Here is a 23564-nt window from a genome sequence, read left to right as displayed (position 1 = left end):
TCACTGCTTCGTTAAATCCGGGGTTTGTGACATCGGGGTTCTAGTGTATTTAACTATGGCAAGCAGAATATGTACATGTAAACTAACCAGTAAAAATAAAATGTCTTTTGACATATTTTCTTTAGAGGTGGCCTGTAGGGCGACGGACTTGTCAGGAAGGTTGAAGTGGGTTTAAAGCAAAGCCGTCTAGCATTGTGAGTGACAGCATCCTGCCATTGTACGGCTGGTCTTAGCGAGTAGCGGTTAGTAAAAAAGGGTGGGGGGGGGGGGGGGGTTAAATCAACTGAAAATTTCGGAAAACATCTATTACGACTCCCCCTCTATTACGACCCTATTCCTGGGAACCATGAGGGGTCGTTTCAGAGAGGTTTGACTGTATTTTAAGGAAAAAATAGTTGTTTTGATCATTTGAGTACCAAAAAAGTTACAGAGCATAGAATATGATGAAATATGAACGACTACTGAAACTTTTATTTTTCAGTACAAGTAAGTAGGATGAAAAATTAATAATTGAGTACCTGTTTTAAATAAAGGTTCAAATGTTCATTGCTCAGTAAAAATAAATAACATTAAATTAAATGTTGAATACGTGTTTTAAAATATTTAAGGAGACTTTTTGGCGAAAAGTAAAGATAAGCAGAGACTCATGTTGTGTGTTCTTCCTGTAGCAGTTGTAAGCTCCAGTGGGGAGAGTATTCTGAGAATGTGCTCCTTCTTCCTCCACACAGTGTCAATTGTTGAAAGTTTGTAAGATGTTCCTGGGCCATGGGGGTGGAAGAATTGTATTTGTAGCTCTTGATCCATGTTAAACACAGCAATTTCTGTTACAAGTCCTAGCCACCAATTGTTATTGTAAACACAACAAACATAATCATTTACCTTAGGTACAATGTGAGGAATTTCTTTGTTGATGGGCACTATTTTAAATTCGGTGGATATGGATGTCTGTTGAACTTTAAGACTGAATTTATCCACAGGTACAAAACTGTGCAAGGTTCTTGTTTGTCCAACTGCAATAGCATTGTCAAAACGAGGCTGAAGAAATTTGTTGGCTTCTTTTAAATTGTCTTCAGTGCGGTAAAAGAAAGTGATTCCTTTGATTTGTGATTTACAAAAATTATACATTTCTATAGGAGTTGCAATGTGATTAGTTAGTGTACGCTGAAGACTTGCTTTAGTCACCAACCGCTTCACCGTACCCCCAACTCCATCACATGGACCTTTGCCCTGAGAAGTAGCAAAGAAATGCCATTCTGCTTTCAAACCAAAGTCTATTTCATGGTGACAAAGATTGATAAAGTTTTTCTTATTCTTATATTGTGCTGCAGAGCCATCTGAAAAGTAAAAGATTTTAATAATGCCAATGTATGATGACTTTATGTGCTGCAGGATAATCCTCTGAAAACAATAAAAGGCAACAGTGCTATGTTCTAATGAATCACTAATTATACAATAACTTTCACTTTCCAGTTTACCTCCAGACTTGAAATACAGGACAAAAGGGTGAAGAGTGGCTTGAGAGTTAACCCAATGGTAACTTTGGATCTCGTCTTGCATTACAAATGTAAAGTTTTCTGAGAAGTCACCCATGATAATACACTCATTTTCTTGAAGGTTTTCTTTTAGGGATTTTAGATACTGAGATTGTTGTTTTGATGTGTAATGATGTAGTTTTAAGCCACTAAGTCCTTCCAATAAATTATCACAAAATTCTTCAGGTGTAGTTACAAGTTATAGAAGTTGACATCTATTGGTTGATAACCATTGTTTATATTTGACTTCTTCACAGATTTCAAATGTTCCAACAGGGTGTCTACAGGTCACGGAAGTCACCAAAAAGTAACTATAATGAAGCGCTGATCACGGAAGTACCGAAAAAGTGGCGCAATTGTTGTGGAAGTCACGGATTAATGTTTATTTACCCGTCGTACGTAACGTTTCGATACAAATCGATAGTTTGCGGGTGTAGAAATCGACATATGCGCATCGATAGTCTCGCGGAAGCAGACGTTGATATCTTCTATTCGATAGTGCTTTCCTGTTTGCTGTTTCCTTTGTCTTTGAAACACGGATGTTTGGATTTGTACGTAGATTTGTAATGGCTGCCGACTTGTGTTGTGTAAAGTGGCGTGGATTTTACTAATTATTTATTTATTTATTTATTTTATTTATTTATTTGTTACATGCCACACCAACAGCACAAGGCTCCAACGGTGGGCACAACATGTAAGACATGTAAAAAAAACAAATACAGTAACAGAACAGAACAATAAATTATAAGAACAACAAAAAGTAGGACAAACAAAGACAAGACAACATAACATACAAATATCCATATGAGTGCTTAACTTCTGAAAAGTACTTAAAATAACAAAAATGTTTCATGAGAGTAATAAATGTATAAATACAGAACATATAATATTATGTGGAAAAATACAGTTGGTATCCTTAGATTAATACATCTGGTATTAAATAATTTAGGTAATAACATTAGAGCATAAAGATAATTAATCTTTGGATGCCGAAATAATAATTTTTTTAACAAGTTTTTTCTCTCTGGTAGGTTGTAAGTGATTAACATACATATTAAAATTGTTAACAAGTCTATATATAATATCATTTGTATTTAAAAGTGTGCACAAAAAAGGTGGGTTACGGCTATTAAAAGAAGGAATTTTAATGCCAGTAACATCAAATATATGAGGACATATAAGATTACCATAATAACAATGGAAGACAAAAATGGCATCTAAGATCTTTCTTCTAGTTGATAATGAACCAAGGAGGGAATTTAAATCTATGTTATTGATGGTATTTAATTTTTTGTTAATATAGTCAGATACTTTAGATTGAATCCTGTCAAGCTTTTCAATATCAGTGTTATTGATGCTGTTCCATATAATAGAACCATATTCAAGTTTTGATCTTATTAGAGCTGTATAGAGGGAGAGAATAGAGTCAATATTGGAGGTGTTAAAGGTGATAAATTTAATTAGACCAAGTATTTTGTTAGATACCGAGATAATGTTTTCAATGTGAAGATGAAAAAATAGTTTTTGATCCAGTAAAATTCCTAGGTCTTTGACATGTTGAGATTTTTTAATAGGTGAGTTATCAAGTTTGTATTCATATTGCAATGGGTAGGTTTTTCTAGAGAAGGTAATGATAGCAGTTTTTTCCATGTTTAGATTGACCAAATTATTTGTGCACCAATTTGCAATTTCTGTAATATCACATTGTAGAAGATAGCTGTCATGATATGAAGAGATTTTTCTATATATCTTTAAGTCATCGGCAAAAAGAGTGCCAACTGAGTTCTTTAATCCAGATATTATATCATCAATGTAGATATTGAAAAGTAAAGGAGATAGTGTGCCACCTTGCGGGACGCCAGAAGGACTTGGGTGGAGATCTGAACTTATATTCTGTACTGAAACATAAAAGTTTCTGTTATTTAAATAGCTTGTTAACCATGATAAATATTTATCACTTAGCCCAATTTTGGAACATTTACTTAGTAGTATTTGATGATTAACAGTGTCGAAAGCTTTAGCTAAATCAAAGTAACAAACATCTACTTGACCACGTGTGATGACTTCTGAATAAATAGGATTAAGAAAGGAGACTAAGTTTGTCATGGTTGTTTTACCTGTTCTGAACCCATGCTGTGAATCAGACAATCTATTATTTACGTTAAACGCTAAGTGTTTAAATATTATTTTGTCAAAAATTTTGGCAAATCCATTTAACAGGGATATAGGCCTATAATTTGAAACAATAGAAGTTTTGCCCTTTTTGTGTACAGGAATAACCTTGGCAATTTTCCATTTATCAGGGTAGATGCTATTTAGAATACTGAAATTATATATATGCTGTAAGAGAGGAGCAAGGATTAAGGAGCAACCTTTGATGATAAAATTTGGTATGTTATCAGGTCCTGTGGACAATGTAGATTTTAAGGTTTTTATACTCCATAGGACTAAACTAATCGAGATATTAGACATTGGAATATTGTATGAACAACAAGGAGATATGTTTTGGTTATTTGTGTTATTTGTAGTAACATAGACACTTGAAAAATATTCAGCAAAGGAATTTGCAATTAAATAATTATTATCCGTAATTGAGTTATTAATTTTAATTGAGGGATGCTGACTATAACCCTTTCTCATTATTTTAACATAATTCCAAAATTTTTTAGGGTTTTGCTTAATTTTATTGTTAATATTACAAAGCCAGTTTGTTTTATCCCTACACATAAGTGATTTAGTTTCCTTACGGTAATCTGAGAATAATAAATAGTAAAAAGGATTCAGATTTTGTTTATATAATTTATGATAGTGCGATTTCTTCTTAAGAGATTTTATTAGTTGGTTGGAATACCATAGGGGATATTTTTTAGCCTTTTTAATAGTAGTAGGTACAAATAAATCTATAAGATCATTCATTGTACACGTTAAGTAGTCAACCATGGTATTTATATTTTTAGAATTGTATAAAATTGACCAGTCATGGTCCCTAAGAGCAATAAAAAGGCCGAGATAGTCACCAATCTTATAGTTTTTATATGAAGACGGTGTATTATCGTTTATTGACATATCAAATTGGAAGTTTATCTCTAATGCAGGATGAAAGCTATCTTCTTTAACTAGTGGTTCCAGAGCTTTGCTAACCAGACATGATTCAATATTAGTGAGACATAGGTCCAAGAGTTGGGCCGAAGGTTGAGTTTGATTAAGCTGAATTAAACCTCTTGCTGATACAAAGTTGATTAATGATCTGGCTTTCGACTTAATATTTGAATGAACTATATTTTGGGTATGTAATTGAGGCCAGACAATGCCTGGAACATTAAAATCACCAATTATTAATAAAGAGACATCAGAATTCACAAACTTATCTTCAAGGGCCTCAAAGTATGAAGTGTAAGCTGAAGGAGTTGTTTGAGGGGGAATATAGATATTCCCAATGATTAAAGGTTTATCATGTGTTCTTATATTTATCCAGACAGCTTCTATTCCTGGATAGTCATATTCATGCGTAGATGTTACATTTTTGAATTTATGTTTATTAACAGCAGTCAGGACACCACCACCTCTACTCTTCAAAGTTAATACAGGGTCCCTATCAGATCTGTAAATAAGGTAATTATTGTTGAAATAATGAGAATTCAGACTATTATCGGTGAACCAAGTTTCAGTTAGACATACTAAATCATTATCACTACGCGAGATGTTTTCAAAAAATTCAATTGCTTTGGTTCTCAAGCCTCTTACATTCTGATAAAATAAAATAAACTCCTCATTTTTAAGTTTCACACTGAACTAGTGAGAAGCCCCTCCAGGCGCTAAGGCAGAAGTAGGAGCAGATGTAGGCTTAGAAATAGCAGTAGAATTAGTTGCGATGTTGCAGGTAGAGGTGTTTAGTTCCTCGGTAGTGGATGAGTTGCTCAAGATTTGTTCTGGGTGTAATTTACCATAGAAGGGGCTTATTAGGCAGCCGCTGGGCCAAAACACAATGTTATTAATTCGACTGAAGTCCTCTTCTAAAACCTGAACATGGAAGGAGGCATATGAATTGAATTTAGTTTTCATCTTCGTTACTTTAATATGATCTAAGTTCAGTTCACTTGAGATGTATTCTACAATTTCTTGTTCTTGTACACTTGGGTCGAAACGAGTCACAAAAAGAGCTTTCATTCTTTTGGGTGCTGGTTTGGGTATCATTTTAAGTGTGGAAATGTTACGAATCCCAATTTTCATAGGAGTTTTCTTCATTTCCGTTGAACGTTTAATGTCACTGGTATCTCTTGTGTTGGACTTGCGCCTATGTTCCACTAACGTGAATGGTGTACTGTCGACACGTTCTTTGTCATCGTGTCTCATGACGCATCGGGATTCCTGCTGACTGGTAAGTAGGTCACGCGGCTGGCTGCGGTTTACCGTGTCCCGTTGAGAAATTACACGTTCCGCTGTCTTGTGAGTGGAAGAATTCTTAATTACTTGACTATAAGTTGCATTATGGTCTTTACCTGATGATAAATGTTCCTTTATTTGTATCATTTCTTGCCTAATTTTGACAGTTTCTTTCTGGAATCAAGGAGTAGCGTTTTTAACACGAGGTTCTCACTTTTTAGTTCATCAACTTTGACACTTAGAGAATTCACTAGATTATATAGAGCTTCCATATTTATTTGATCTGACTTTAATGGTTCGATACGTAGCTCGTACATAGGTTTATCACATGATCCCGTCGCATTAGTAGGAGTTTTTTTCGTGGGTGATCGAAACATACTCGGATGAGTTAGATCGTGATTAAAAGTACACGCATCATTTAGGGTTGAGGGGAACCCCAAGAAGTCAGACTGATTAAGTAGCGAATTATTAATACTGATTTTGTCACAAAACAACAGATATACACGGAGCGCGATCGCACACACACGACCGTCCGCTTTGAACACACGGCGGCTACTGAACACACGGCGGCTACTCATGTTGTTGTAATTCTTGTGAATATAAAACCGGAAAGAAAACGTTTTTGTTTGTGTGCCAGTTAACTGAGTTTATAGTAAAAACGTTCCGTGCGTTATTTACCAGTAAATCGATGTGTGCTTTTCTAATTAATCGCCACTGCAACGTTTTAGCACGTGGTACTAAATATAGATCGGCCAAAAGGTGTTTTCTGTAATTGGTGCAAAATATTTCTTGACTTTTATGTATCATGTGCTATTTAGGAACATGGAAGAGTTTGTTGTAACAAAAAGTTACAGTTAATTATTTACTTAAGTTCTGGAAAGTGCAGTTTCCAAGATCAGTGGTTCAAAATGCCTTGCGCAATAGAAGGAAATTGGACGTCTTGGCTTAGGCCTGTAGAAAAGTCACAATACAAAGCTTATTGCACTATTTGTAGAAGCGACTTTGGTATTTCCCATGGTGGTGTATACTGTGTTAAAGTTCATGAAAAGGGGAAAAAACATGTTCAGAAACTCCTGGAAATCTCTAAAGGTAAGCAAACATTACTGCAATTTTCTAAGAAAAATGATGCTCCATCTGTGTTGACAACAGGTACTTCACCAATGAACACTGAAACACAGAATGACTGTTCTAGCGGAACAACTAATAGTGATACTAAAAGAACTGAATGTGCAGGTACTTCTGGCATAGGCCTAGGCAATTTCATTTTGAAGGATGACGTAGCAAAGGCAGAAATTGTTTGGGCTTTAAATAAAGTAGTTACTCATGGGTCTTCACGTGGCTCAGGATCAAGTTCTGAACTGTTTCCGTACATGTTCCCCGATAGTTTGATTGCAAAAAATTTCATGATGCAAAAGGACAAATTGTCCTATGTTATTACTTATGGTCTTGGACCTTATTTTCAAAGTAAACTTGTAGATGAAGTAAAAAATGCAAATTTTTTTGCTATTTCCCTCGATGAAAGTTTAAATAAAATTAGTCAGAAAGGTCAAATGGATCTGATTGTACGTTTCTGGGATGAAGATTGCAATGCAGTTGTGACCAAGTACCTGAGATCAACATTTCTTCAACGAGCAACAGCAAAAGATTTGTTGGAAACTTTCACAACTACTATGGCCAATCTAGGTTTGCCCCTAAATCACATTTTGCAAGTATCTGTTGATGGGCCTAACGTGAACTTAAAGTTTTTACGTGACTTGCAAGACAGTATTGGTAACGAGCTGGATGGAAATGGAAAGCCTTTTGATACTGGAACATGCCCTTTACATGTTGTGCAAGGGGCTTATAAAACAGCACACACTACAGTAGGATGGAAAATACATGAATTTTTGCGATCTGTGTACTATCTGTTCAGGGATTTTCCGGTTAGAAGAGCTGAATACACTCTGAAAACTGCTTCTGAAGTTTTCCCACTCAAGTTCTGCCAAGTTAGATGGGTTGAAAATTCAAGAGTACTTCAAAGAGCCATTGAGATGTTTCCATCACTTGTGAAATATGTCAGTGCAGTAGAGAAAAATCCCCCGAATTCTCAGTGTTATGTAAGAGTGAAAGAAGCCTTGAAAGATAAGCTATTGTTTGCAAAGTTGGAATTTCTTCTATCAGTTTCATTGCAGCTAGAGCCTTTTCTAACGAAATTCCAGTCCAATGATGCTTTATTTCCGCTGCTCTATCAAGATACGTTGTCTCTCTTGATAGGCATTGGCACTCGCATCTTGAAGAAAAATGTGGTAGAAGACATCAAATCGGGTGTTCAGCTGACAAATGTTGATGTATACAATTCAGATGTCTTGAAAGCTGTGAGCAATATAGATATAGGATTTGGTGCCAAAGCAGCATGCAAAGACCTTAAAGAGGTTGTAGTGTTGTTGTTTAGAAATGAATGCAGGTGTTACTTACAACATATATTTTCAAAGTTTACTGTGAAGTCTCCACTCAAAAGTAAAATTGTTAAAGGAGCATCCTGTTTATCGCCTGAAGTCATCAGAAGTAGTCTATTAAGAAACTCACGCATTACCACTGCATTAGACATTTTTGTGTCAAATGGACACATGGCTCCACATGTAGCAGACTGCATCAAACGAGATTACTTGATTGTTTGTGACAATGCAGCTGTTAAAGATGCTATAGAGACATATGATTGGAGGTCTCAAAAATTGGATGCCCTTGTTTTGGAATTAATTTCTATGGCGAAGGTGGACAATGCTGCCCTGATTCAGTTTTGCAAGAAGATTTTAGTTATGTTTCATGGCAATGCTGCAGTTGAGAGGGGGTTTTCAGTGAACAGAGAATGTCTGGTAGAAAACTTGTCGGAAGCCTCTTTGATAGCACAGAGATGTGTGTATGATTCTGTTCATTCAGAAGGTGGAGTTAAAAATGTCCAAATCACTAAAAAAATGATCCATTCTGTAAGGAATGCATCTGCCAGGAGACAGGAAGCACTCAGGATGAAAAACATGAAGAAAGATGAGGAAGTAGAAGCAAAGAGGAAAGCCAAGTCAGAACTGAAGGAACTGCAAGCTACAAAACGCAGGATGTTAGAAATGCATAAGGAGGAAATGACCAGCATGGAGGATAGGATAACATTTTTGAAAAAGCAGGCTTAAAATTATGAATTATGTTTCTATCCATATCCACAGTGCAGAAACACATAGGCCTACAAATTTAAATATTAACTGTCAGTGTTTTTTGGCCAGTGTTGAAATTGTGGTCTTGTATAACAACTGCTAACACCCGGGACTATTAAAAGGTAAGCACATAAAACTGTGTAATATTTTTTAGTATATTTTGTTGCTTTTTCGTTATTTTCAATAGTGTATGTTATTACATAGTCAATAAGTTGCATTAAAAATATTCCTTTTTTCTGTGTGGTATAATGTGAAACGTTTCTGAAAACTTTTTACCTAAAAATGAAACGTGTAATTCGAAGTATCAACTTTTCTTGAAAAGGTCACCAAAAGGTCACCAAAAAGTCACCAAATTAATTTTTCTGTTGCCTGTAGACACCCTGTCCAATAGCTTCCATGACGACTTCCCTAACTTTTTCATTGCCAGGACACATTTCACACTGTGAGGCAATACACTTTTCATTATTCAAATCACAAACCATCTTACTCAGAAGTTCTTTGTAATCAAGTTTAGTTTTTATAGCTGCAAGCATAAGTTTTAACGTTTTGGTGCATTTTACATACACACACAGAATGAGTACCAGCAGAACCTGTAAGCACACAATATTTTGGTCATAACTCTGCAAATTTAGAGAATCCTATTTTAATGTTGGGGCTATTATCTTTAAATGCAGAGTACAATTCTTTGAGATTACTTAGCACAAGTCTTTTTTGAATGTTAGTTTTTACACCATCTTTTCTTACAGATACACAATCTTTCTTCCCGGGCATCAAACGACTATACTCGTCATTTCCATAAAATGTTTGCACTTTCACGATGGTTAACTCGTCCCAACTTTTTCCACTTTTTTACTCAAAATATCAGGCAAAACTCCATCCTCTTTTTTCAGGTTATGGGTCAATTGAACTAAGTACTGATTAGCATTAAATTCAGTCTGAATTTTTTTTATACTCCAACTTTTAGGCAATAAGCTGAGAATTCCTATTTTCTCTTTTATATTTTCTGCAGTTCTGAACTTTTTTCTATGTTCCTCGATAAGTGATTCATATTCACCACCTAAATTTTGTAAATAATTGCAGATCGTGTCCTCTTCATCTTGTATTGATGTTTCTACATTGAAAGATTTTTGTAGCTTATCAGATACACCTGCAGCAATCTTAGACACCTTTTTTTAAAACAGGTGGTCTAGCATACGTTGAGAGTTTCTGTACTTTAACTGGAGATACACCAAGTGCTGAACATGCTGTATTAACTGACTCTACCAAAACACATTCTGGTTCAAACAAATCATGTGGTTGTTCAGTGTCATCACCTGAAATATGTGAAGAAGTTTGTACTTCTTGTAAGCACTTGGAGCACAAAGATTTACCAGGAATCAAACTAACGTGAGTGCAGTTTGTAGCAGTTGTGAGGATTATTTCTCGAAGAGATTGTTTAATTGTTTTTCTTGTGAAGTTGGTAGGGATCACAACAATGTTTTCCATGAATATGAAAATATTTGTCCAGATATTTTTTTTTCATGATACGTACAAATATTTTTTATGTTTTCACAACCTGATCTCAAAACTAGAAGTTTTGTTTTCTCATCACTAACATCACTTAATGTTTTGAGTTCGGATGATCTACTATAGGCTAGATTATGACATACTTAACGAATATCCCAACAGAACATTCCATTCTTCTAACATGACATCACTCCAAAAATTAATAACAGTTAATAACATAGAAACATCTCTGAGAAAAAATGTCAATATCACTGTCTAACTTGCAGGTCATATATATACTGGATTAATAAAAAAAAATTTGTATTGAACAAAAAGCACTGAGAAAAAAATGTTATTTCCACTTTCAGCACAACTGCTAGCTTGCTACTAAGGCTGTCTACTGGCAAGACTTCTAGGTATTCACTATCTAATGTTGTGACTCAGACTTGCTGCACATCAGCAGATAAGCATGCCTCAGCATGCAAGGCAAGCATAACTAATAAGCCTACAGACAGGACAAATACTGCTTGGAGTGTCCTAGGTTCCAGGCAAACTTTAAAGTAATACATTCCAATACATTCCAGGTTGTATAAATAACTTTCCCCTTTATTTTAAACAAGTACTGAGTTATTAATTTCACATCCTACTTATTTGTTCTGAAAAATAAACGTTTCAGTAGTCTTTCATATTTCATCATATTCTAAGCTCTGCAACTTTTTGGTATTCAAAGTATCAAAACAAACTATTCTTTCCTTAAAATATTATCTCATGAGCTTTATAAATTATATTAGTTTAGATTTTTTAAATTGGTCCCACATTAGGTTTTTTTTGCCCTGAAAATCCCATTTTTCCAAAATTTTTGATTTTCAGGAATTGTTTTTACAGTGTAGGACTGTGAGTATCATGATGTTTTTGCTGGCACACAAAGTGACCATAGGGATGAATCACAGGAAAAAAAAATTCAAGTTGTTCCTCAAATTCCTACATTAAAAATTAACTATTTAATATTACTGAAAATCGAAGATTTTTTGGTTAATTTCATAAATTTACAAAGTAGTGAAGAATGCAAAAAATATCCTATTTCAATAAGCCAAAAAAGGTACATTCAATGAGTTTTCCGGTGATATGTGTACGAGGTGTATAGCTCTTAACATACAAAAGTTATGGCCTATAAAAAAAATACCCTAAAATGATGGTTTTACACCATACTTTTAAAGAAAATTAGCTTTATTTCAGAAAGTATTAATAATAAAAATGTAAAAATTTGGGGTTTTTCTTAGGAAAGGTAGTTGTGAACACTAACTAAGTTTTGGGGGAATAAAAAATCATGCAGCAAAAAAAATAAATTTAATTTGTATATTTGTCATGGAATGACCCAACGTTTTTAGTAAGGGTCACCCTCGAATATGAGTCACGCCATATAACTTTCTGCAACAGAATACAAGTGGAGTTTTTATGGTCTGTGTCCTAGCTTATTGCCACATAAGAAACACAGCACTGTTGTCCTTCGCTTTCTCCTCTTCATTCTTTATGGCCTTTCCTCTCCCTCCCCCATCACTCCTTCTAACAAGAAATACAATGGAAAAGAATGCTATTTTATATACCCATGTTTTCCTTTTGGTCTTCCCCAAGAGAGAAAAGACAGCAGGCTATTTCCTTGTCAATCTTTTGTCAGATTATTCAATAAAAACAAGCATGTCCTTTACAGCAGTTTTGCCATAATTGAATTGTTGCAGTAAAAAGCATCGGAAATATAGTAGAACCTCGCATATCCGACCTTCCCACAACCGACTCCTCCCGATATCCGACCTAGTGTCCGACTGTCGGTGATTCACACGCGCTTCCGGTTGGTGAGCCTGTTAGGCTTGAAGGAGTGACTCATCTACGATATGCTTTGTTTTCGTATCAAAAACACTCAGTTCAGCCGTGAATCTTGATGTGTAATGTGCTCTGACTATAATCTTGTACAGTTCTGTGTTTGTTAACGTCAATACTGTTTGTGTTTTTCCCCATTATTTATTCACGACTACAGAATTTAAAGTGTGCAATACGTAGTGCTTTACGTGTGTGACAATGGCAACTCAAAAACGTAAACGTGTTTGTGTTTCTCTGCAACAAAAACTTGAGATTTTACAACGATTGGACCATGGAGAGTCTGTTATTAAATTAGCTTCTGAGTTGGGTGTAGGGGTGACTACGATAAAAGATTGGAAAAAAAACCGTAAAGATCTGGAAACGTACTCCACAACAGTTGAGACAGAAGATGCCTTAAAAAGTAGAAAAATGTTGAAAAAACCAAAACTTGAACTTGTCGATGAAGCATTATGGGTTTGGTTTTGTCAGGAAAGGCACAAGGGAATACCATTGTCAGGCCCCATCGTAAAGGAAAAAGCCATAAAATTGCATGAAAAGCTGGGAGGTGATCTAGAAAAATTTAGCGCTAGCGAAGGGTGGCTACATAAATGGAAGTTGCGTCATGGCATACGACATCTTATTATTGCGGGGGGAAAACTCTCAGCTGATGATAATGCTGCTACAGAATTTGTAGCAACATTTGAGAAGTTGGTCACAGAACAGAAACTTGTACCCGAACAAGTGTACAATGTAGATGAAACAGGCCTAAATTACAAAATGCTTCCAAAAACCACTCTAGCTGCTAAAAATGAACCTGTGTTAGGAACAAAGCTGGCTAAAGACAGGCTCACAATTGCAACTTGTAGCAATGCCACAGGAAGCCACAAAATGCCGCTGTTCGTCATAGGAAAATCTAAGAAACCAAGAGCATTCAAAAATCTAAACATGGCAACACTTCCAGTTTTAAATATCGGAATCAATCATCTGCTTGGATGGATGGCGATTTATTTAAGGAGTGGTTTTTTGGCGAATTTGTCCCCGCAGTAAAAAAACATTTAAAGTCTAAAAACTTACCTGCTCGTGCTGTTTTGCTGTTAGATAACGCTCCTAGTCACCCCTCTGAATGTGAATTAAATTAAGGAAACATCAAGGCTTTATTTTTACCGCCCCTTGTTACACCTTTAATACAACCTATGGATCAGGGCATCATCGAGTTGTTAAAGAGAAGATACAGAAGAAAATATGTCGGCTCTCTGCTGGACAAAACAGAAGAAGGAGGTAACCTTTTTGAGGCGATGAAAAGTTTCAACATAAAAGACGCAATCTACACCGTTGCTGCAGCCTGGGACGAAATTAATCAAACTACCCTTCAGAAGGCTTGGAAAAAGATTTGGCCATCATTGAAACAAGAAGAACCTGAGACAGAAGCACAAGTTGAGACAGACAACACAGAAGTATTACAAAATTTACAAGTGTTTCAGCATGATCTCCAGATGAATGATGTAGAAGAGAGGTTTGTTGAAGCTGATGTTTCGGAAGACACCAATGAAGAACTAAATGACGACGAAATTATCGCTGTTGTGCAGAACAAAGCCGTGGAAGAAGATATCGACTCGGATGAAGACGAAACCACCGGTGACAACGTAGTGAGTCATTCTGCTGCTAAGGATGCCTTCGAAGTTGCGCTGAAATACATTGAGCAACATCCAAATGCAAACCCAATGGATGTATTGTGGGCAAAAAAGTGGAGGGACACTTCTGCAAAGTCAAGATTGACAAAATTAAAACAAAAGTCCATTACTGAATTCTTTAAATAAGGTATGCTTGGATTTTATTGATCTCATTTAATTTAAAAACAGTAAATGTTTGAAATATATACAGCAACATTTTTATAAGTACATACTTTACAATAAAGTTGTATTACAGTACGATATAGCTGTTTTTCTATCTGAGAAAGTCGTTTTTTTTTTTGCTCCTCCCGATATCTGACCTTTTGGCCATTCCGACCATGGCCTGGTCCCGTCATGGTCGGATATGCGAGGTTCTACTGTATCACGAAAAAACACACACATTTGCATCACAAAAGCTTGTCGAGATAGATGTGATAATTGTGTACTGTGCCAGTTCTTGACGACGCGAGAGGGAGGGAGAACCATAAACAGTGCTGCATGATCACACGCACTCAAACACATACTCACTCCCTCCCTTCCCCTCTTACTCAGTCTGTCTCTCTGGTTGGTTTAATTTTAGATTCCCCCTCTAGCAGAGCGCCTGCCTAGCGGCAGTCAGCCAGGTCACATGCCGGTGCCGGCAGGGTAGCGGCCCGACAGGCGGCAGACGTAGCGTGAACGGCGCAGTCCATGATGCCTTGCACGCTCTGCCGAGAGATCTTAATTAAGCCCTTTATATTTACTCGTAACATATTTATTGAATACCAACACAAACTATTATTTAAGCACATATTCTAACATTACAGTGCAATTTTAATGTTTGTTTTACCCAAAATGAACATTTTTGCATTTGGTTAGCAGTACATTTTCTTAAACAAAAAATCGGTAAAAACTCTATGACCCATATGCAGGTAAATAAGGTAGTTGGTACCTGTGAAATTTAGTGGAATTAAACAGGTACAGAATTTTTTTTTGCAGACTAAATTCTTATATTTTTTAATGTGTTTAAAGCATTATCAAAGTTGACAATGTAAAGATTTTATTTTAATTTATTTTCGTTTACATTATCGGGTATTTTTTGTGCTAGGTCGTCACAGCTAGCCAAACACCTCAATGTGCCAGCACTCTTACATCTGGTAGAGAATTAGGAAAGCTCGCTACGTCTGAACAAAAGCATAAACATTTGTTCAAATCTATGTTTTTTATATTTATTTTTGCTTATAATTTTGAATAAAATTTCAAGTCTTTCATAATATTAAAATTTGATTTTTTGTAAGCATTACACTCAGGATGCATCTCATTTTTATTTAACAGTAGAGTGACCATTCAACCGGAAAAATCGGGAGACCTTGAATTAGCCGTAAATTTATTCAGTAAGAAACCAGTAAAGTTTTTCAAGCCACTGGGAATTATCTGATTGTCCAGCAAGTTGAAAAGAGCTTAGTTTAAAAACTGCATGCAGTGCCCAAAAACTCCGTCACTTATATTGTTTTTGAGCGCTGTTTACAGCTTAGTTAAAAAAACTACATGCCGTGCCTACAAACTGAAGACCATTTTTAAGTACCGTTTACTGGCAAACCTTAGCGGGGATTTGACAGATGACATCTAATAAAAATAATACAGCTTATGGATTAACCAGAAATCAGGACCAAAATTAATACGGCAATTTGACACATGTAAAACCAGAGAATCTCAATCGCAGGATAAAACCAAAAAATAATGTTGAGCATGAAGGTTTCTAGACTAGCGGATAGTGCCATAATTCTTTTTTCTTGCCTTTTTTTTTATAGCATGTAGCTATTCCAACACAGCACAGTCTAATAGCCACCGACCCTTGTTCAAGTGAGTAATGCCACATTGTTGACAAGTCTCCTTGCTCAAAAGACGTGCAGTTTTGAGTGAGAAGTCAGGCATTACAGTTTGCAGATATGTCAACAATTCACTCAAAGTAGAAGCATTGTGTTGCTTAGTAAGAGGCAGTCATGAACAGGAGACTTGTTGTTTGCTACTCTCATAGTTGAAACAACATACAAGAGCTAGTAAATTATGTTTAGGAAAAAACATTTTTATCACAGTCTTATTGAATACGTACTTTTCATTTCAATATTACCTTTTATTTTATATAGTACTAAATGATTGATGAGTAATATTATTTTTTATAAGTTCTGATAGAACCAACATGGTTTGCTATATTTTTATTAACGTAATAACATTTTATGTATTATTTATTTTAGAGAAAAAACTTTAAAAAATTCCTGGAAAAAACCTGGAATAAGTTGAGACAGAAGAATGGCCACCCTAAACCATACATACAGGATGCTAAACTCTTTTATTACCATACAAAGTTTATGAGAGCACAGTGTTATTTTTCTGAACATAAGGCCTAAAATTTCTACTAAGATGTAGTTTAGCTTTAAATTAAAATTTATGAGCATATTTATCTTACTGTATCTGAAATTTCATATTGATTTTTCATCTGTGCTAAGAAGTCATTTTAGACATGCAGCTTTCATTGTCCATCTAATGCACTAAATATTTTATTTTCAAGCATACAGTTACTACACTATAACTAGAGCCACGATTTTTTCGCGTATGCAAAATAACGCGAAATAAAACAATATTGAGTGTTAACACCACCAAAACGCGAAAAATAGATTACGTACCATATGAACACGAAATACATAATGATAACATCGCCAGTTAGATGACAAATTCTTGTTTATGTCGTTTCTTGGAACAACTATCTTTGTAGGCATTTCAAACACACCTTTGCAATATATAAATCTAACAGAAGACTTGAATATTTCATAGTTTTTACACAGATAATATTTTTTTTTTTCATTTTTGATTATATACACACACGTTAGAAAAACAGTGCCGCCATTATGTGAAGATTGTAAATAGACACAGTTAGTCAACACGACGCAAACGCACTTGTGTTGAGCATAATAATTTTCCGTGTGCGTGTTTTATAACGTAATTTAAAAACCAGGAAAAAATTTATCGTTTTCTGACCAAATAAGTGTATCGCAGGACCCGAAACTTTAAAATCTTGATGAAGTGCATCACGCATCGCATGTGTTAAGAAAAAAGAATATTAATGTTTTGTGTATTGGCATGATTGAATCAAACAACATTATTTTTGTAAACATAAATAAATGAATTTTACAGCGTCCGTGACGTATTTACCGTGCTGTAACAAATTGAGTTATATTTTCATTAAATTTTAAAACTTTTTACATTCGTTAAGTTTCTATGGATTTTTTTTTCTATGTTGCTGGCTTAGGAAAAGTTTAGCAACATTGTGTAACAAACCAAAAAATGCCTAAAAATAAACCAACAGTGACTGCATGTGCAGCAGAATTTTCAAAAGAAGGGTTTTATGTGAGTGGTAGTAAAATATTGATGTGTAAATTTTGCGACTGTCGTTTAGAGTTTGAAAGGAAAGGTACATTAAACAAACACATTCAGTCAGAGAGACACAAAAATGGGAAGCAAAGGTAACAAACTTCAAAACGGCAGCTTTCAATTGATGAGGCAGGGCCAGTGCTAAAACAAGCCAAGGAACAAAAATATGAATTTGTACTGGAAACAGTTGAAACATTTATTGCGGCTGGAATTCCTGTTGAGAAACTGGACAACTGCAAACTTAGGGAATGGCTAGAAAACATGTCAGTGGTGCTGGTGATATACATAGTGCAGACTGGGTAAGAAAAAAATGTATTCCTCTTTTAAGGGAAAAGAAAGAGGCAGAGATCAGAGAAAAAGTGGCAGACCAGAAAGTCATAATTATGGCAGATGAAACCACAGATAAAGCAAATAACAGTATGTTCAATATTCTTTTCCAGATATTGCAACCAGGGGCAGAACATAGCATTTTACTTGGAGCATCATGTGTACTTGAAGCTGCTAATGCTGTTAACTGCTCGAAAGCTGTGATTGACATATGCACCAAGTATGAAATCAAAGAAGAAAGCATAGTTGCATATGTAACTGACGGTGCTAGATATATGACCAGATCTGCAAGCACTTTGAAAGTTATATTTGGTGAGCATGTGTACCACGTGCAGTGCTGGGCGCATAAAATAATCTGGTAGGGCAGATCTGGCAGAACAGTTTGGAGGATTTAAACCTCTTTGTGGTCAAGGTAAAAAATGCTTTTTTGAACACTCAAAAGAGATGGCATGCCTACCTCAACTTTTTGAGGGACAAGAATGGAAAAGATAACGTGAAGATGTTTCCAATGCCCATTGTGACACAATGGAACACGTGGTTTCATGCTGTTTTATACCTGGCTGATCACCTGCATAACATTGTTAGCTTCTTTGAACAATTGAGTGAAGAAAATAATGCTGGTGTGAAATTCATAAAGGGACTGCAACAAACTGTGATACAAGCCCTTGAAGCTCAGTGTGTGTTTGTCATGAAAATTGTGCCTGCTTTGTTGACACAATAAACTTTTTGGAGGGATTCTCCTACTCAACTGCCCACCTCCTCTATTCAAAGCTTCAGAAGCTTCAAATTGCATTGGAAGTTCTAACAAAAGGAATTTTTCCAGAGGCTGTTGAAAAGTTACTGAGAAAAATGAAAAGTGTTCAGTCTGCAGCCTTGAAAGAACAGTTCAAACAGACATCACAGCTCAGCTTACTAAAGCTACATGATTTTGTCTCAAGTGATCCTTCTCATCCACTTTTTCGTGATACTGATGCCCTGCTGAACCCCAAAAATATTGGGAATGTCAGCATAGAAGACAAAAAGTTCTCAAAAATGGTTGATACTCTACCTTTCCTACAAAATGTGCCAAGAACTGCAATAGCAGCATGTTATATGGCCCTTCAAAAGCTTGTAAACAGTGAACTACAAAAACCACACTCAGCCAGTGTAGACATAGTGAACCTCTTGTGTCAACTGAAATGTGACTCCTGAGTTTGCTGCAGCTGCACTCAAATTAATGTGGATACCAACATCAAATGTTGACACTGAAAGGTCATTTTCAAAGTATTCTGTCATTGTCAGTGACCGGAGAAGATCTCTTTTGCCTGAGAATGCTGAACTTCTAACTATGGTTGCTTTCTCATGAATCATGAATAATGTTCACCAAAATAAAATACTGGCACCTGTATATAAATGCACCTTCACCAAATATGGGAAGAATCATGCCAAAATTATGAGGTCCTAAGTTATGTTCATAATGTTTTTATACTTTCCTCTAATACACAATCTACGCCCTTAATATTTATTTACTTTGAACAATGTTTTAATTTACTTTGAGCAAAAATTGTAAATATTAAAAAAGGGGGTTACAATTACATTTACTATTATTGATCTTAAATCTCCTAAATAAATCATAAAGGCGATACCAAAAAAATCTGAATTTTTATGACGATAAAGACGAAATCTCAAAATCTTTAGGACGAAATTTCCCAAAAAATAAAATCGTAAAATCTTGGCTCTAACTATAACTTCACATAAAAATTTTTAAGATTTTCTAACAATTGTTTACTGAATTTTAAATATTCAACAGCACTTTAGTGTACATTTTTACAACTCAGCATGATAGTTTTGTAATTTCAGAACATTTATACCTACTTTAATTTATTTTATGGTAGTAAAAATATGGAAGCAGAAGAAATATGTACCTACTTGTTGTACACATAGACACAAAACAATGCCTATTGTCAGGCTCACCACCGTACTTCCAGCCGCTAAATGTTTCTTCAGGCTGGCAGCTGGGTGCCCGTTGTCTCGTATATACGCATTATGTCATTTCGTTGGCCTGTGTGACCTAAGTTACTGTTTTCTGGGTGTTTAAAATGTGTCATTTTCAAACAGCCTAAAATCCCTTTAAACCGCGCTCAAAAGTAAAGATTTCACTTTATAGCATCTTAGTTTTACTTGTAGTTTCTTTGGTTCTGTTTTTAAACTGGAAAACACTTAAGTTATAGGTAATGATTATGTGAAATTGGTTAGAATTAGTAGTAAACTAAATTATGTTCTTTCATATAAGACTTCAATTGTTCAGAGCATCCTTTAAAAAAATTTGTACCAATATGTTGACCTCTTCTTGTGTGATGTATAGTATTAATTGTTAATGTGTCTGCATAGTCCATGAGTGTTCTGTGTCCAGGTAATATTAATAAAATAAGTGAAGTTGCTTTAGAAGACTAAGCATGTAAGAATTGTGTGGTTTTTAAAAAAATGTTTCTATGAATAAGTATGGAATTGAAATTGTATATTTCATTGTTTTTATGTCTGCTAATCCAGCTACAAATATTCATATTTGTTGTTTCTAGTTGGTTGTTACTAACTTCACTAGAATATGTAATAAAAATATCTTTGTAAGACATAGACAGCTTTCTCAGAAGCCGGTTGAGAGTGAGTCAAGCATTTGGCTTGCTTGGTGAGTATTTCTTGAACTGAGAATTATTGTTACATTTTCTCAAGAAAAATGTGCACATATTATTAGACTAATATTTTTTTTCAGATGAATAGAAAAATTAAATTAAAGAGATTTTGAAAATCACTGTTACTGTTGAGACATTAAAAAATACTTAAGCGTCTAGCAGCTATTGTTGATTCTTGCAGTAAATAAATGTAATTCATATTGTGAATGATTTTGTTAAATTGATGTGGTACATGACCCAATGTAACACTTACACACATGCATGTGCCAATGCTCTTACCACAAATAATATGTAGATAACTTTATGCTTGGAACACTTTTGTGTACATGCATGTAGAATCTTTGACATAAAGTAACACGTTGCACATGATTGTGCATGCAAGTGCTTTCTTTCATTTGTTCATATATTAAAGATAACACCCATGTGAGAGTTTGGGTATTTATAAAAAAAATGTCTGTAGTTTAGTGTCAGAAAAATTAAAATTTCTGATCGTGGTATTTAAATTAACACTTCTTGTTATTTATGTATGGGATATGTGTACTGCTGATATGTGGTACTCTTGCCCTCTTATGTTGGCCAATTATTGCCTGTTGTTGGTACCACAGGGGTATGTGTCCATATATTTGTAGTGATAACCTTGTATTGTGTCTGTATTTTTTTTGCCCACTGACTGTTGGTAGGCATGTTAGATCTCTAAAATAAAAATAAAAAAGAAAGTAAAATATATTACTAGAATTTAATTGTTTTTGTATGCCATTGGTTTGTATAATTGGTCTTGTACACAGTCACTTCTTGTTCCCTTAAATTGCTTACATCATCTCTAACATCATCGTCAGTGTAAAGTTTCTTAATTTATAGTTCAATTTGGCTGTTAAAATTTTAACTTTACAAATGTACCCTAACGAATGAGGTGCGGTGGTTGGTGGTTGAGTGGTCAAAAGACTCGCCTCCAACCAAGGGGATCCTGGTTCAATTCATGGCGGGGTCAAACCCAGATTTTTCACAAGTGGGAAATGTGGTGGACGTTGCCGAGGACTGTGGGTTTCCTTTGTGTACTCCTGTTTCCCACACCAATTCATTACGTCGCTGCTCAATACCCCATCATCTCAGCTCACACATTCCTCAGGCTGACCATAACTACGGGTCTGGCCCTCAGGTAGGGCAGCTGGATTCTATGAGTGTCAGCCTCATTCCATTCATGAAGGTCCTGCCTCGGGCGAGAAACTACATGTAGATTTACAATTGTACCCTAACACAACCTTTATTCTTGTTGGTTTTATGAGACATTAGAAAATAAGTGTTCCGAATATTCAGTTCTCTTTTAATGGCACATAATGAAACACTTTATGGCCATACAAAAGCATAATTAAATTATGCTGCATCCTTAAAAGTCTTCATAGCAAAAAAAAAAATACATCCACTAGAAAATTTTCTTTTAGAATGAAATAATTTAAAGCTAACATATATATTCCAATGGAGAACTAATTGTTTCCTTATTGTTTATAATGCTGTTAATCTTTTTGTGTTAAAAAGTTATTAATGTTTGCTAAGTGATCAGTTTATCAGCTTTTCTATATTATCCACGGACTTGTTAATATCGTGCTTCAGGGAACTGCCGTGACCATCAGAGGCTGTACTTGCCACCATCGTGGCTGCTGAGCAGTCGATGGAATCTTAGTTTGTTGAGCCGCTCAGCACACTAATAATTGGTCCTACCAATAAGGAAGGGATTCATTGTAAACTACTTGAAAACTTCAGCCAGCTCTTTGAGACACAGCGTCGACTTCTTGCTGGCGGCTTGTCGCGGTTTTCGCAGTGGTGCTGAGGTCGGGGAACGGTGAGCCAAGAGCCAGCAGGTGGCACGCGGGGTCCGTGTTGCAGGGTGCACGGCACGTGGCACGCCTTCACCACCATCCTGGACAAGGGCGGAGTGAAGGGGCTGTGGAAGGGCTCCATCCCCAACGTGCAGCGTGCCGCACTCGTCAACCTGGGAGACCTCACCACGTACGACTCTGTCAAGAGGTTCCTGCTGACGCACACCACGCTCACCGACAACCACTTCACGCACATCCTCTGCAGGTAACCTCTCCGCTTCTCAGCCGTGGTGAGAGATGTGCATGTTGCTGCAGTAATAGCTGTTTGTTAACTGGGCTGCAAATATCCCTTTCTATGTGGAGATTATTTGTAACAGAATCTTTTAAAAGTAATAAACTTTGAAATACGTATCATCGTTTAAGAAACAACACCGTCTATGTGACAGAAAGCAAATTTATCGGGAGATCTTAACAACTTTTTGTGCCATGCTGCAACTGATTGATAGCCGATGTTAGAAAAAAAAACCTTAGCAGCACATTCTGTTTGCTGCCTGCAGAGTGAAAACAATTAAACTCGGACAAAGTACCGTAGTTACCGTAAATTTCCTGATACATATTGGAAATGTTAAATCTTCATCACTATTGCTTGATGCACTGAGCATAAGCTCTATAGTAGAGTACATAAAATGTAAATTTTTTCGTACTGGGTGTAAAATTGTAGAAGGGTCATTCTAAAAGTAAACAATGTTTTGATCTGATAAGCCGTGCAGTTCTCCCACCACTCTCACCGCCACGTCATGGGCATTTGCATTCTATCATGCCACTCTGATGCTAATAGTAAGTCACAACGGTCATTTACTGTTTATAAATTTATAATGAAACTTTTAAGTGTGTGACAAAATTAAATATCCTGCCAAGTGTGTGGTTTTAAGTGTAATACCCTTTTTTGAATGCTAATAATGTCAGTCACATTCAAAATTCTCACACAGATGATCGAGGTTTATGGTAACTTAATGAATGAAGCTTCAGTTCAAAAATGGTGCATCATGTTTAATGGTGGGTGAACGAATATTCATTTTGAAGAACGCTCGGGCATTCAGTTGTGACTGATGAACTCAAATCAAGGTTTGGGGAAAAAAATTCAATAGGATAGACGTATCACTAAAGATGGAAGTGACAGTGAATTGAAAGAAGCCTGGTTAAGCAACTGACAGTAACTGAGTATGCAAAAGGTATCGAA

The 23564-nt window shown here is 35.7% G+C and overlaps 1 protein-coding gene across 2 annotated transcripts in view; it reads left to right on the top strand.

Moving 5' to 3' along the window:
- Nucleotides 1-23564, top strand: part of LOC134531680 (mitochondrial uncoupling protein 4) — a 92567-nt gene that overhangs the window by 33010 nt on the left and 35993 nt on the right. For both annotated transcript variants that reach the window (XM_063367480.1, XM_063367481.1), the window contains exon 5: nt 22392-22589. In XM_063367480.1, coding sequence (XP_063223550.1) covers nt 22392-22589 — 198 coding nt within the window. The remainder of the gene's footprint in view (nt 1-22391; nt 22590-23564) is intronic.

This window comes from Bacillus rossius, chromosome 5 (assembly GCF_032445375.1).
Source record: "Bacillus rossius redtenbacheri isolate Brsri chromosome 5, Brsri_v3, whole genome shotgun sequence".
NCBI classification, from domain to species: domain Eukaryota; kingdom Metazoa; phylum Arthropoda; class Insecta; order Phasmatodea; family Bacillidae; genus Bacillus; species Bacillus rossius.
The sequence above is the reverse complement of the archived record's forward strand: the minus strand, read 5'-3'. Positions and strand labels throughout refer to the sequence as shown.